This window comes from Canis lupus, chromosome 32 (genome assembly GCF_048164855.1).
Source record: "Canis lupus baileyi chromosome 32, mCanLup2.hap1, whole genome shotgun sequence".
Lineage (NCBI taxonomy): Eukaryota > Metazoa > Chordata > Mammalia > Carnivora > Canidae > Canis > Canis lupus.
Genome location: NC_132869.1, coordinates 12,672,844 through 12,689,104, shown reverse-complemented (window position 1 = coordinate 12,689,104; position 16,261 = coordinate 12,672,844). Strand labels below are relative to the sequence as shown.

General features: G+C 37.6%; 1 protein-coding gene across 7 annotated transcripts in view; it reads right to left on the bottom strand.

Annotated features, from left to right (window-relative positions):
* Nucleotides 1-16,261, bottom strand: part of GANC (glucosidase alpha, neutral C) — a 75,483-nt gene that overhangs the window by 32,878 nt on the left and 26,344 nt on the right. For all 7 annotated transcript variants that reach the window (XM_072808688.1, XM_072808686.1, XM_072808690.1 and 4 more), the window contains 7 exons: nt 12,971-13,037; nt 11,357-11,453; nt 10,135-10,315; nt 9,764-9,917; nt 4,813-5,048; nt 1,598-1,724; nt 660-739 (listed from right to left, as the gene is read on the bottom strand). In XM_072808688.1, the coding sequence (XP_072664789.1) occupies nt 660-739; nt 1,598-1,724; nt 4,813-5,048; nt 9,764-9,917; nt 10,135-10,315; nt 11,357-11,453; nt 12,971-13,037 (942 nt within the window). The remainder of the gene's footprint in view (nt 1-659; nt 740-1,597; nt 1,725-4,812; nt 5,049-9,763; nt 9,918-10,134; nt 10,316-11,356; nt 11,454-12,970; nt 13,038-16,261) is intronic.

The window sequence follows — 16,261 nt, the reverse complement described above, 5'->3', positions numbered from 1 at the left end:
GGGTACTATAATATTTTAAGAATTGATTTATTATTACATCTTTTAAAAAAAGTTTTATTATACCTTACTTTTAATGTCACATTATACTTTGCAAGATATTATCATATATATTACTACCATCTTTTTTAATTTTTAAAGGATTTTATTTATTTAAGAGACAGAGAGATAGTGAGAGGAAGCATGAGGAGGGGCAGGGGTAGAGGGAGAAGGAGAAGCAGGCTTCCCACTACGCAGGGAACTCAACCTTGGGCTCGATCCCAGGACTCTGAGATCATGACCTGAGCCAAAGGCAGACGCTTAACCAACTGAGCCTCCCAGGCACCCTCACTACCACCATCTATAAATAAGCTATAGAATATTATTTTATGTAAAGTGTATGTAGTAATTTGAAAATACAAATCTCTACTATTAAGTATTTTGTTATGTCACAGAGTCTATTGTAATGGAGGTGGAAATCACAGCTTATGTGCATTTGGTAATACATATGGCACCTCTCCTGGTACCACTGAAGTCTGGAATGTGGTTGCCATCCTTGAGTTTTCATCCAAGTATTATTTATCAAGAGCTACTCAATGAAGCAGAGTAGTTCTATTCAATCAAGTTTTTCTTTCTTTCATCCTTCCAACTAATTAGGAAAGAGGAAAAGAATAAAAACAAACCTGGTAAGCAGAGAAAGTGAAAAGACCTGAATACCACTCTCTGACCTTGGGATTGGTGAAATCCAGATAAGAGGAGAGACCTGTAGAGGCAGAAGAATAGACTGTGAGAAATGGTGGTCCTCACGGTAGGATGTGCTGTAAAGATGTAAAAGCTGGCTCATCACTGGGCACTATAGCTGTAAGACAGCTGATGCAGATGCATGGTCTGGCAAGAAGTGAAGGAAGGCAATGCTGGACTCCAGTGATCATCACCAGACCTTCCAACCCAAGAGGCCCAGGGGAAGGTCAATGAACAAGCATCCAGATGAGCCTGTCCTTCTCAGATGGCCCAAGATAGCCCATGGAAGCAAAGCAAGTATCCTGGAGGGACCCTTCTGTTCTTAAAGAGAACAGAGAAGTGTTCATGAGTGGCATAAGGGAGGAAAAGAATGTATGGGGTTTCTTTGCAGGACATGGATTTGTAATAGAGGGCCAGGATATGGTAGAATGGTGATTTCCTTTTGTCCTCAGGTTTCTATTAAGGTTTTAAACTAATCATTTCTGAAATGAAGAATCCAGAGTTGCTGGAGGCACCTGAGGTCACCCATGAAAGTGTGGAAAGTCAAAACTATGGGCCAATCAGGCACAGAAGATTCAAAGGGAGAGACTGCAGGAATCCTTCTTCTGTTACTCTCATTTTCTTATTCTTTGGCTTTTTATTTGCCTAGAGAAATAGAGTGCTTGCTTATTTTTTATTCATTCATTGACTGATAAATGGATACAAAGCACACTGTACCACGTGTTATTGAAGATACAAAAGAAGGTAATACCATCTCTTTCTAAAAGGTGCTTACACTAGAGCAAGGGAGATCTGTAAGAAATGAGAGCAGTGGCTATGCAACCTTCATTAACTGGGGCTCCACAAGTGGAATTAATAAGTGCATAAAGTGCTATCTTACCAGGCCAGCATACCCCTTCAAAGTCTCCTCCTTCATGATTCCTCACAAAGAAGCCCTGTTCTTTGGCCTTAGAATACACTGAGTAGTCAGGATCAATCTTGATGTGGGGATCACTGATGACCACAAGCTGTCCAGACATAGAGGTTTGAAGAGCTCATCAGTGTCATAGGAGTTATATGTACATTTTTATTTTTTCATCACAGTTTTGGGGTTTAAGTTTTACTCAGAAATAACTACTAGTACTGAAATATTTTAAGACATAGGTAAAATCCTATCACTTTTCATGCTTATGGAAATTGAACTCGTATCAAAACCAGGCCAGTGCTCTTTTATAATTATTGTTGCCCAACCAATACATGTTTTCAAAATAGCAATTATTAAGCTTCTTTCTGAGTTGCTGGGTGCTATACATAAAGGATTAAGTCATCCCCGCTCCTAGACATCTAGAGGCTAAAACTGACAAAAACAAACATTAAAGAAAACAAAACAAAATAAAAACCCCAAACCCAATGGTATAGGCATATTTAGGAAGGAGGTTTGAGAAGATCTGTGATCACAGCTTTGTGTCTCTAGTATCTCTCTACCTTTCTTTTTTTTTTTTTTCTCTCTACCTTTCTAATGCCATCACTTTCACAATCCTTTTGGTTAGAACAACCCTCCCATCATTCTTCAAATCTATTCAAATTTACTCTACATAATAAAGTTTAATTGTCCATTGCTCAAAAACTTTAAAAAAACTTTTAATCATGGTAAAATATACATAACATAAAATTTACCATCTAAACCAATTTTAAGTGTACAGTTCAGTAATGTTAAGTACATTTACAGTATTGTACAATGTCCAGAACTCTTTCCATCCTGTAAAACTGAAACTCTATACCCATTAAAAACAACTTCTCATTCCCTCCTCTGCCCAGTCATGGGCAAACACCATTGTTTTTCTGCTTCTATGATTTTTGACTACCCTAGGTATGACAGATTAGTTAAATTATATAGTATTCATTTTTTGGTGACTTTCTTATTTCACTTATTAGCACAATGTCCTCAAGGTTCATCCATTTTGTAGCATATATCAGAATTTCCTTCCTTTTTAATGCTGAGTAATACTCCACTATATGTGTATGTATCACATTTTGTTTACCCAGTCATCTGCTGATAGACAACTGAATTGCTTTCACCTTTTAGTTATTGTGAATAGTGCTGATATGAACATGGGCATATCTACTCAAATACCTGCTTTCAAATCCTTGAGTATATTCCCATAAGCGGGATTTCTGGGTCATATGATCATTTTTAATTTTTTAAGGATCTGCCATACTGTTTTCTGTAGTGGCTGTACCATTTTACAGTCCCACTGTTAGTGTTCCAATTTCTCTCCCTCTTCACTAGCTATTTTCTCTTTTTTTTTTTTTATAGTAGCCATACTAATAGTATGAAATGGCATCTCACTGTGGTTTTGATTTGCATTTCCCTGATAATTAGTGATGTTGAACGTCTTACCATGTGTTTGCTGACGATTTGTATATCTTCTTTGAAGAAGTGTCTCTCAAGTCATTTTTTCAATTTTTAATTGGGTTTTCTGTTTTTTGGTTATTGTGTTGTAGGTGTTCTTCATATATTCTGCATATTAACCCCTTACTCAAAAACTTTTAATGTCTCCAAATGTATACAAAGCAGCCTATAATAAGGTCAGATTCCCCATTACTCAAACCTTGCACATGTCTTGTTTTCTTGCCAAACCAACCTTTGTGCTGTTTTCTAAACACCACTGGGTGCTTCAGCCTCCCCTTCCCCACTTCTCAGCTAGAGACTTATCTTTCAGGCTCACCCAAAATGCACAAGGCCAGCTTAGGTCCAGCTGGATGCAATCTTCTTTCTTAGTCCACTGCTGATCCTGATCTTTCTTTGGCTGTTACATTATTGCCCAATATTGTGGTTGTTGTATACTTGCCTTTTTCCCACTCATTGTAAGACCCCAAAAGCTCATCTTTAGCACAGCATTTTGAACATTTGATGGCTTCAATAAATAGTTGCTTATAAGAACATGGATTCTGGAGTCAGGCAGATCAGAGTTCAGATTCTTGCTCTACTACTTACTTACTATGTGCCTTTGCACAAAATACAAAACTATTCTTAGCCTCAGTTTCTTCATCTGAAAAATGGGTTAACAATATCTACCTTATAATTTTGTGATGACTAGATATAATAATGCGTTCTATCAAACTTTCTAGCCCATAGTAAGTACTTGTCAAATGGTAGTCAATTTATCAATTGGAAAACTAGGGGTTAACAGGATTGGTTCTGGCCACCTGTGAAAGGCCTGAGGTTGGAAGGAATGGATTGAAAAGGTAACTTTAATCTCAAGGAGAGGGCTGCAGGGATCCATCTCCATGAAACATATAGGGTCCCCCACCTTTTCCTCTCTCCATTTTTTTCTTCTTCCTCCCTCCACTCGTTATTGTTGTTACCACCATACATACTTGCCAGTGTCTTTCCCCTTCTCCATTTTCTATTTTAGTGCTTCCCTTGGCCAGATTGGCAGGTGGAGTCCATCAGGAAAGCAAGCAGGAAAAATGATGTGATGAAGAACCTGATTCCATTTCTGACTGACTGTTAAAGACTGTCAAGCCCCTCCATTCCCTCTTTACTCTTCTGCCCACACCTGACAATGAAAGCCCTAGTGCTCCCTCTTTGGGTGCCAGCAGGAAGCTCAAACCACATAAGACCTGGGCATTCACAGGAATCTTCACCCCAGTCCAACCCTCTAATCACCATAAAAGCTAAGCTGCCTCCATTCCCAGATCTCTCAAGCCATCTTCAGACTATCCTGGGAGCCAGTCTTGCTCCTTCTAGAGTGCCTCACTATGTGACTAATTAACCTTTTCAGACCCTGTGATGTCAATTTGATGTCCTCAAACTCAAGACTGATTTTGGGGTATCTATCCTATCACTACAGGGTGGTTATGACAAATGGGAATGCAAGGCCCCGTTATCTTGTGGGGACTTGGACACCTAAAGCAGGTGCTTTCCTATTATCACAGTTACAATTATATTTGAAGATAATACTGTCATGACCATTTTTTAAAAATCAGATGGCTCTCTTGCACTACTGTGCCAAGGCAAATTTTAAAAATTAAAAAAATGCAGGGGAGGGAGGGAAAAATTTTTTAAAATGCTTCATAATTAAAAGGTTTCTAAGTGTCAGCTTATTTTACCTTACGTTTTTTGCTTCTGAGCAGCTCTTGCATCCTTTTGGGATTTGGGAATCTTTTCTTGTCCCAAGTGAAGTACCTTTTGCCCTCGGTATGCTCTATGTCCAGCCACATGACATCATAAGGAATGTCATGTTCATCAAATCCTGCATCCACTGCTTTTACATCCTGCTCATCCTCATAGTTCCAGCGGCATTGATGGTACCCCAAGGAGAAGAGAGGGGGCATGGCTTGTGTGCCTGAAAAAGGAAGATGACAACTGAGTCAGCTATCATCACAATGGTAATTACTATTTGATAAACATTTCCTGAATGTCTACAGAGTCTAAGCACTAAGCTTGGTACTTAGAATATAAAGGAGAAGAAAACATAGTCCTTACCCTCAAGAAAGTGACCATTTGCAGGCATGTAAATTAACTGCTCTGCTTGGGGGGTATAACTGCTATGTTAAAGGTAGCAGCCTAGTGTTTTTTGTTTTTTGTTGTTGTTGTTGTTTTTCAGCCTAGTGTTATAGGAATACAGAAGGGTTAATAAATTCTGCCTGCAGTGAAGTGTGGAGTCTTGAAAGGCTTTATACAGGTAGTAACATTTGGTTTGGACCTTGAAGAACAAATGGGAGCAATCTACAAGAAAATGGATAGAACACTTAGGCACAGGGGATAGAAAAGACACAGAGACTGGTTACACTGTGAGAGAGACCAGTAGAAGATGAAACTGGGAGGGTCAGTTTGTAAGGGGCCCTATAGTTCAGGCTAGGAATTCTAAATCTTCTCTATGGGAAGTAATCAAAAGTTTGGCAAGATGTAATCTTAGCAGACCTATGTTTTAGAAATATTAGTGAGGCAGCAGTGTTGAGACTGACTTAAAGGGAAAGAGACTAAAGGTAGGAAAAAACTCAAGAAATTAAGTGTGCAATGAATAAAGTATCGGACACTCTTGAGCATTTGAAAAGTATAAACAAAAAAAAAACAAAACAAAACAAAAAAACAAACAAAAAAAAAAATGAAAAGTATAAACATACATATTGATTTAACCAAAAATGACGACACAATATTGGGAAAGAAGGAGGGATATGATCGAGTTAAATCCTCATCAGGAGTCAGTAGAAAATCCATATACTTAAAACTTGGATTTCTTTGAACATGGTGGCAGATGCACCATTTTTAAAGCATTTTCCTATAAACCAGGCTTATTCTCTGTAATAAAAATGTTAAAAGGGCCTGTATGTGGGCCTTAACAGTCCTTTTTCCTAAATAGATGTCTTCCCATGTCCATAAATTTTTGGTTGTTTCTCCCATCAAAGTTGGAGTCAAATTCCTTTTCCCCTAAACATGGACTGAACCCAAGGACTTTTTAACAGAATGCAGCAGAAGCGATGCTGCATTACTTTTACTTGTAATAGCTGTATTGAGATGTAACTCACAAACCATAAAATTCACCCACTTAAAGCACACAATTAAATGTGGGGAGTATATAACCATTTTTTTAAATTGTGGCAAATACATGTATAACACAAAATTTGCCACTTTAACCATTTTGAAGTTTACAATTCAGTAGCATTAATTACGTTCACAATGTAGTGTAAACATTACCACTAGTTATTTCCAAAACTTTAATATTACCCCAGACTGAAACTGTAACCAGTAAGCCATAACTTTCTATTACCCATCCCACCCTTCAGCCTCTGGTAATAGCTAATCCACTTTTTGTCTCTTATGAATTTGCCTATAGTAGGTACTTCATGTAAGTGGAATGATACAGTATTTATCCTTTTTTGTCTGGCTTATTTCATTTTGCATAATACTTTTACAGTTCATTCATGTTGCAGCATGTATCTGAATGTCATTCCCCTTGTTATAACTGAATAGTCCATTTTATGAATTTAACATATTTTGTTAATCCATGCATCTTTGATAGGTACTTGGATTGTTTCCATCTTTGGCTACTGTGAATAGTGCTGCAATGATCACTGGCATCCAAATATCCAAGCATCCAATTTTAGTAGAATTGTTGGGTGTATTAGAGTTCTGCAGAGGAAAAGCACCAACTGGGTGTGTGTGTGTGTGTATGTGTGTATACACACATACACACACACACACATAGAGAGAGAATGACTGATTCTAAGAACTGGTTCATGTGTTTGTGGGGGCTGGCAACTCTGAATTCCACAGGTAGGCTGGCAGACCAAAGACCCAGGGAAGGTGCATTCAAGTATGAAGGCACTCTGGAGACAGATTCCTTTCTTTTCAAAAGACTTTAGTCTTTTTCTCTTAAGGTTTTCAAATGACTGGATGAAGCCCACCCACATGGAGAGTAATGTGCTTTATTCAAAGTCTGTTCATGTAACTAAATAGTACTGAGAGCATAATGTCATAAAAAATACCTTCACAGTGACATCTAGACTAGTGTTCAACCAGGTATCTGGGTACCATGACCTAGGCAAACTGACACATAAAAGTCTATGTTTAGCTTTTTGATGAATTGCCAAACTGTTTTCAGAGCAGCTGAACTACTTTATGTTCCCACCAGCAATGTATAAAGTTCCAATTTCTCCACATCCTCACCAACACTTATTATTTTCTATTTTATTTTTTAATTAACTAATTAATTTGACAGAAAGAGAGAGAGAGAGAGAATGAGAGCACAAGCAGGGGGACTGACAGACAGAGGGAGCAGCAGGCTCCCCGCTGAGCAGGGATCCTGATGCTGGCTCAATTCCAGGACCATGAGATCATGACCTGAGCCCAAAGCAGTCGCTGAACTGCCTGAACCACCCAGGTGCTATTACTTCCTATTTTTAAAAAATTTAGCCATCTTAGTGGTTATGAAGTGGTATCTTACATGGTTTTAATTTTCATTTTCCTAATGACTAATGATGTTGAACAACTTTTTATGTACCTATTAATCCATTTGTATATCTTTAGGGAACTGTCTATTCAAGTCCTTTGCCCATTTTAGAATTATCTTTTTGTTGTAGAGTTGTAGGAGTTCTTTATATACCCTGGAAATTAAACCCACAACAAATACATGATTTGCTAATATTTTCTCCCATTCTTCTTATTGCCTTTTTACTTAAAAAAATATTTTATTTATTTATTCATGAGAGAGACAGAGAGAGGCAGAGACACAGGCAGAGGGAGATGCAGACTCCTCGCAGGGAGCCTGATACAGGATTCGATTCTGGACCACTGGGATCACACCCTGAGCCAAAGGCAGACGCTCAACTGCTGAGCCACTCAGGCATCCCAGCCTTTTCAGTTTCTTGATCATATTTTTTGATGCACAAGTTTTCAATTTTAACAAAGTTGAACTTACCTATTTTTTCTTTCTGTTGCTTATGATTTTGGTGTCTTTTCTAAGTATCTGTTGCCAAATCCAAGGTCATGATGATTCATCCCTGTTTTCTTCTAAGAGTTTTACGGCTTTAACTCTTATATTTATGTTGCTGATCCATTTTGAATTTTTCATATATGGCATTATGGTAGGGTTCTAACTTCATTTTTTGCTTGTGGCTATCCAGTTATTACAGTACCATGTATTTAAAAGAGTATTCTTTCCCTATTAAATGGTCTCGAACCTTTGTTGAAATCAATTGGCCAGGGATATATAGGTTTATTTCTGGACTCTCAATTCTATTCCCTTGGTTTACATGTCTATCTTTATGCCAGTACCACACTATTTTGATTACTTTAACTTTGTAGGAAATTCTGAAATTGAGAGGTATAAGTCTTCCACATTTTTTTTTCCAGGATCATCTGGCTATTCAGAACCCTTTGCAATTCTATGAATTTGAAGATCAGTTCTCCTACTTCTTCAAAAAAATGACCACTGGAATTTTGGTAGGGATTGTAATCAATCCATAGATTGTTTTTCATATTATTATCTTGACAATACTAAGACTTCCAATCCTTGAACATGGGATGTCTTTCCATTTATTTAGGACTTATTCAATTTCTTTCAGGAATGTTTTGCAGTGTACAAGTCTTTCACCTCCTTGGTTAAATTTATTCCTAGGGGGCTTATTCTTTTGGATGTTATTGTAAATGGAATTGTTTTCTCAATCTCTTTTTTAAATTGTTCATTGTTGGTATATAGAAACACAACTGATTTTGTGTTGATAATATACCCTGCGACTTTGGTGAATTTCTTTATTAGCTTTGGTAGTTTTTTTTGCAGATTCTTTGGGATTTTCTATGTTGGATCACATGTTGGATCACATCATTTATGAATAGAAATAATTTCCCTAAAAAAAAAAAAAAAAAAAAAAAAAAAAGAAATAATTTCCCTTCTTCCTTTCCCATTTGAATGCCTTTTCTTTTTCTTGCCGAACTTCTCTGGCTGGAACTTCCAGTACAATGTTCAATAGGAGTGGTGAAAATGGGCAGCCTTGTCTTGTTTCTGATCATAGGGGAAAGCTTGTAGTCTTCACCCCTGAACAGGGTGTTGGCTGTTGATTTTTCATAAATGCCTTTTATCATACTGAGGAAGCTTCCTTTTATTCCTAGCCTTCTGAGAGTTTTTATCATGAAATAGTGTTAGATTTTGTCAAATGCTTTTTCTGCATCAACAGAGATACTCTTTTACATCTTTTAAAGATAAAATGCTTTAGTGCTAAAGTCAGTGGTATATTTTAACGGAGAAGAGAACACAGAAAAGTTCAGGTTGGGACACTAATCTGAGATAAAGGCAGAGAAAGTCCAGGGCTTAAAGTCTCCACGGAAAGTAGACGGAGAGTATTAGGGATTAGAGAGTAGAGAATTCTAGCCCCAACACAACATTTTACCAAGCTAAATTTGATAAAAGTGGGAAGAGAAATGCTTGCTTCTTGAAACGCTTGTGTAAATTATTTATAAATTCTATACGGTATTTGAGTTAACAAATTAACTTACAATGATTGATACATTGATAGAAGAAATATAATGGAATGAGAGGCTGGCATTTCCACATGCAAGTACCTGTAAGGTATGAGTACTGCTTGAAGATGTCAGAAGGCGTAGGTCCTGTTAGCAGAAAAACATCAATGATTCCACTCTCTGACATCCAGTGCACATCAGTTCGACATCTAATCTTTTGTTTAGCTGCAACAGGGCCCATCTGGGTCAGTGTGTACTAGAAAAAGAATGGAATGAAGATCTGAAAAATCTTCCACAAACCTACAATATGTATCATCCATGTGTAAGTAACAAGTACATACTGATGATAACTTTTACGGATTATGCTGCAAAGACTTTGGTGGCAGAGAATTGTCACTACGAAGCCCAGAATTATGACTACACTGGTTTTGTTTCTTTCTAAGCATGACATGCAGCCATGATCCATAGCTCACCTTCACTGCAGGTTCTGTATTGATCTCCACTAGTGTTTCAGAGGCATTAAGCCAAAAAATGCCTAGAGTCCTGCCTAGCTTGTGGGCCAGAAGATAAGGCACTGAACCATAAATGCCCATTTTGTCATGTATTTTATATCCATAGACATCCAGGTTATAAAGACGGTAAGCATCGCCATCACTGAAACACACAAAGATGGACTATCATCAATTACAATCGCAAATATATTATTAGTAAATAGTATAGCCCCATTCTCCCCTGTAAACACTTAAATTCGATGCATGTTTAAGGCTCAACTCTTACCACTTCCGTAACCCAACCAGGGTTTATACCATTCTCTTCTGATTCCTTTGGCATCCCCTTCTGTGACAACTGGCATGTGTGGTCTCATAGCTTAGGTATCTTTTCTGAATATCTCTAGTGAGGTGAGGAGTGTTTCCTATGAATTCTCCAGAGTAGCAAGTACACAGTAAATATAATTGGTAAATTTTGAGAGTATTTCTCTGCTTCTAAAATAAAATGAAAGATAGTGTCCTAAAGTGCTTTCACAGTGCTGAGTAAGGAAAGCTGGGGAACTGAATTGGGGTGGAGAGCCCAAAGCTTGGCTTGGTATGTGAGCAGTACAGTTTTGTGATTCACTTGTTACTATGCCCACCTATTGACATGTTGTGTAAACAGCATCTGAACACAGCAAACTTGATCAGATTCTGTTTCTCTTTGGTCTTGTTTCCTCTTAGAATGATGCCTCTGGCATTTACTTGTCAATAGCATAGTTTGAAGTGATTTCCCTGAGGAAATCAAAGGTGACGAGATGCCACCTCTTTCCATTCTCTGGCTTACTGTCCTTTTTTGGTAAAAGCCTTTTTCTAGGTCAGTGATTTTCAGTATTCTCCTAAATTCCACACAGAGGCCTTGAGAGGTAAAAGCAAAACCCAGGGAGGTGGGATTGAACTACTTCAATCACAATAGTTCCATATTTTTACTTCCTCTGTGTATTTTAGGTCAGCATTACAGTTTTTATAATTCTCAAATTCTTGCCAAAAAAAATAAGATAAAAATTGAAAACCACTGCTCTTAAAGTTCTTAAAGATCTATAAACAATATCAAGGAGGAAGAGGCCAGGCACATAGTGGTCCAGGCTCAGACATCTCACATATTTTTCCTTCAAACTTCTAGTCCAGAAACCAGAGTGTCCTATAAGAATTTTTGTTTTCACTTTACCTAGTATTTTTAAGTTGGTGTGATTCTGCATGTTGTGGGATCCCGTAGAGATGTTCAAATCCATGCAAGGAGAAATCCAAACCAATGGAGGCAGGACCTGTAGGGACCAGGGTACTGAGTTTTGCTTTTCTGTGGGACAATTAGGGAGACTCAGTTACCTATAAGCATAGCAAGATGACTAGACAGGGCTTGAGAGACCTCAACTTGCCTTGATCAGTAAGTCATTGGTGTGCCCTTTCTGTAAGATGTGACATTCAGGTACTGTGGGGATACAAACATGCAAAAGGTAAAGTTCTGGTCACTTATTAGTGTTTCCTTAGCTATGTGCTGAAACTCTCTGTGTCCTCATTTATAGTAAATCTCCTTTCTATGTGTAAAATATGGCTATGAGGTTTTAGATTTTTTCCTAATCTAAACTTTCCTAGAATGTATGGCATATTTCTTTGCATTAGGAAATAAAGGGTATTGAACAATTTTAATCTTCACTAGATAAAAGACTGGGTATCTTCTATGATCGTTTATTCTTATTGCATATAGGGAGTATAATGTCAAGGGCATCAGGAGGGCTCCTCAAAATACCTCTTCCCTGTGATTGTAGATATATAAGTTTTTTTTTTAAATCAAAGACGTCCTTTATTTAACAATTATTTTAGAGATATGGTAAAAATGCAAGTAACTAGGAGAAAGAGCAAATACTCTTAGGTAAGAGTATTTGACATGAAATGGTCTTTATTTAAAGTTTTTTTTTTTTTTAAATCAAAGACGTCCTTTATTTAACAATTATTTTAGAGATATGGTAAAAATGCAAGTAACTAGGAGAAAGAGCAAATACTCTTAGGTAAGAGTATTTGACATGAAATGGTCTTTATTTAAAGGAATTTATGGAAAGGGGGTGCTATAGAGAAGGTAAAATAGATTATGGTGTTACAGAAAGGAAAGCCTGATGACTCTTCTACTTATAAATTTTGGACATGTTGTCAGTCCTGATCATTATACTAGCCTATAGATAAAGATGCTAGAACAGAAATTCTCAAGGAGTTAGGATCTGTTATCCTACTGGTAGGAGGGAAGAGGAAAATATTTTTTCCAACTCTCTAAGCTCCAAGTATCTGAACAGTATATGCTAAAGAGACAAACTCCACCTCCCCACCCCCCACCCCCATCACTAAGTCTAGTGAGAAATGTCACAGATGGGCATGTGATACTCATGAGGAGGTCTAGAAAAGGTTTAGAACCAATGGCTTGCAATGTTGGAGCTGATGAGCTCTAGAACTTCATTTCTCATCACTTGACTCTCAAAAAAAAAAAAAAAATGTGGAATGTGTGGCTGTCTGATATACTGAGTAGTACCAGCAGGGTACTGCGCCCTATACCTCTAGCATGAGACCATAAACTGCATGAGGCCTATCCTTCTCTTACATTCCCCACAAAAGGTACATACTCACTATTGTTCTGTAGCAAAGCATTATTGAAGAATAGAGGCCCCAAATCTGAAATTTCTGTTCCCCTTACAGAAATCACTTGTTTGGATACCAAGGGTCAAGGGATGTTAGGTACTGATATTTAGCCATTTTGGCAAGATCTGCTTCAATACTATACCAATTTCAATGTTACCATTAACTTTGACATCCACAAATTTTCCAAATTTCTCCTCCCACAGGCCTAGATCCTCTTGGTCTTCCTGGTGGCACAAAAGAGGAGCAAATTGAGTTTATACATTATAATATTGAATGGTTGCTACAATAGCACATTTTGTTTGATTGTTAAAAAATTAGACTAAGAAAATAAATCTATCTTTTAAAAGACCTGCTTGTGATGTCAGTACATTTGACAAATTTGATCTGTGTTCCATATAAATGCCAGTAATCATCCTCCTTATGAATTGTAGCTGACATGAAAATAATTTTTTATTGTGGTAGAACAGACATAATATAAAATCTATCATTTTAACTATCTTCCATTTTAATCATTTTATTTATTTTTGAAGTAATCTCTACGCCCAATGTGGGGCTTGAACTCATGACTCCGAGATAAGGAGTCACATGATCTACTGACTGATTCAGCCAAAGGCTCCCTATCCTTTTTTTTTTCATTTTTATCATTTTAAAATTATATAAATGTTATTATTAAATGACATTAAGTACATTCACATTGTTGTAAACCATTATCACCATCCATCTCCAGAACTTTTACATCTTTCCAAACTGAATCTTCATACCCATTTTTTAAAAATGACTTTATTTATTTGACAGAGAGAGAAAGAGGGTGGGGGAGCAAGTGAGCACAAGAAGGGGGGCAGGCAGCAGAGAAAGAGGGAGAGGCAGACTCCCTATGGAGCAGGGAGCCTGATGTGGGGCTCGATCCCAGGACCCCAGGATCATGACCTGAACCAAAGGCAGACACTTAACCGACTGAGCCACCCAGGTGCCCCTGCATCTCCATACCCATCAAACAATAACTCCCCATACCTTCCTCACTCAGCTCATGGCAACAATCATTCTACTTTCTGTCTGTACAAATCTGACTACTGCAAATATTTCATATAGTATTTATCCTTTTGTAACTGGCTTATTTCACCTCGTATGTCTTCATGATTCATCCATTTTGTAGCATATGTCAGAATTTCCTTCCTTTTAAAAGTCAAATAATATTCCACTGTATGTATATACTACATTTTGTTTGTACATTCATCTGACTCTTGGATTGCTGGACTGCTTTTACCTTTTGGCTACTGTGAATGATGCTGCTAAGAACACAAGTATACTGGGATCCCTGGGTGGCGCAGCGGTTTGGCGCCTGCCTTTGGCCCAGGGCGTGATCCTGGAGACCCGGGATCGAATCCCACGTCGGGCTCCCGGTGCATGGAGCCTGCTTCTCCCTCTGCCTGTGTCTCTGCCCCTCTCTCTCTGTGTGACTATCATGAATAAATAAATAAAATCTTAAAAAAAAAAAAAAAAAAAAGAACACAAGTATACAAATATTTGTTCGAATCTCTGCTTTTCCTTTTAGATATATATCCATAAATGAAATTGCTGGACCATATTGTAATTATATGTTGAATTTTTTTTAATAATCATTTCTTCTGATTTTTAAAAAAATTTTATTTATTTATGATAGTCACAGAGAGAGAGAAAGAGAGAGAGGCAGAGGGAGAAGCAGGCTCCATGCACCAGGAGCCCGATGTGGGATTCAATCCCAGGTCTCCAGGATCGCGCCCTGGGCCAAAGGCAGGCGCCAAACCGCTGCGCCACCCAGGGATCCCCTATATGTTGAATTTTTTGAGGAACTGCCTCACTGTTTGACATAACTATCTTTACACAGTCCAGAATGACTATCTTTAAACAGTCCAGTGTTTTCAAAACACTTTGAAAAATGCATTCTGGTGCCTGGGGTGGCTTAACTGGTCAAGTGTCTGCCTTTGGTTCAGGTCATGGTCCCAAGGTCCTGGGATAGAGTCCTGCATTGGGCTCCCTGCTCAGTGAGGTATATGCTTCTCCCTCTACCCCTACTCCCTGCTCATGATCTCTCTCTCATACACTCTCTCTCAAAAAAAAAAAAAAATTTAAAATAAAAAAAATTAAAATACAGTCTTTATATATGTCAGATTTTTTAAATTCTTTTTTTTTTTTCTTGCAAACGATGTAAGGCAAAATATTTAGAATCAAATAACTCAGGTCAAAAATCAAACATTTTGGATGAGATGGGTACTTCCTCACCTTGCTTCAATTAGCCAAACTACTTCAGAGTCAAGACTGGTCAGGTTCACAATCTTTGATGTAGAGCTAATAAATTTTCTCAGCTTTACAAGTTTCCTTTCTTGGTTTTACTAGTTTCATTCTTTCTAGTAGAATGAAAATGTTTTCTAGAAATTGTGTGTGTGTGCATGAAATACATGTTTCTTTTAAAAAATGAGCCCCTTGTTCATTTCTAGGTGGTTTCTTCATAATTATAAGCTTCTGTAAAGTCAGCCTCTATGTGCCGGGGTGTTTAAATCACATCTAAATTCTTAATGTAGGGACTATTATCCTGGGGTCTATGGATGGGCTTTAGAGTTTGTGAACTCCTTCAAACAGTGTGAAAATTCTGTTCTACAGAAATGGTTCATTAGCTTTCATCAGATTCTTGCATCTATGATGCAAAAACCACTATCTAAGCTCTCTAATTGGAGGTCTCCCCAAAGCTGGTTGGACAGATCACAAAACTGTAAGGCTATGTCTTAGTTGTCCTTCTCTACTTGAAAAAGGGGGAAATATTCTCTCTCATATTCATCAGCATGGGTCAGTTTCAAGAGGAAGGAGGCATGTCCTTGCTCTGGAAATATTTTTTTCACCATTCGGTGGCCATACCTACTGTCAGGGATCTTTCAAAGATGCACATGGCTTTGGATGAAGAGAAGATTTCTGGAATGCCCATTATCCATAATTCAGCTAAAATAATCTTTTAAAAACAGGCATCAGGCCACATATATCTCTGTTGATTATAGCCTTTCCATAGTTTTCCTTTGCCTTTAGGTTAAAGCCCAAAAACCTTAACAAGACATAGAAGAATGCCAGCTCTACAGCAATGGGGGACTTGATTTATTCAAGATATATTACCAATTCCTTGAACAGTGCCTGGCATATAGGAAATATTCAACAATAGTTGCTGGATAAGAGAATTATTATAAGGCTTTTCACAGAATTGCCCTGCTTATCTCTCTGGCCTTGTTATACAATACCTTTTTCTTTGCTTTTTTTTCACCTGCTAAAAAGTATGTATGTTTTAAAAAATTTCTTCAGATGTGTTCCTTCCTACCTTAAGGTCTTTGAAAATGAAATTTCCTCTATCTGAAATATTCTTTTCCCACCTTTAGACTAGCTATTGTATCCTCGTGCATCAGTTTTAGTTGGAAAATCATTTCCTTCA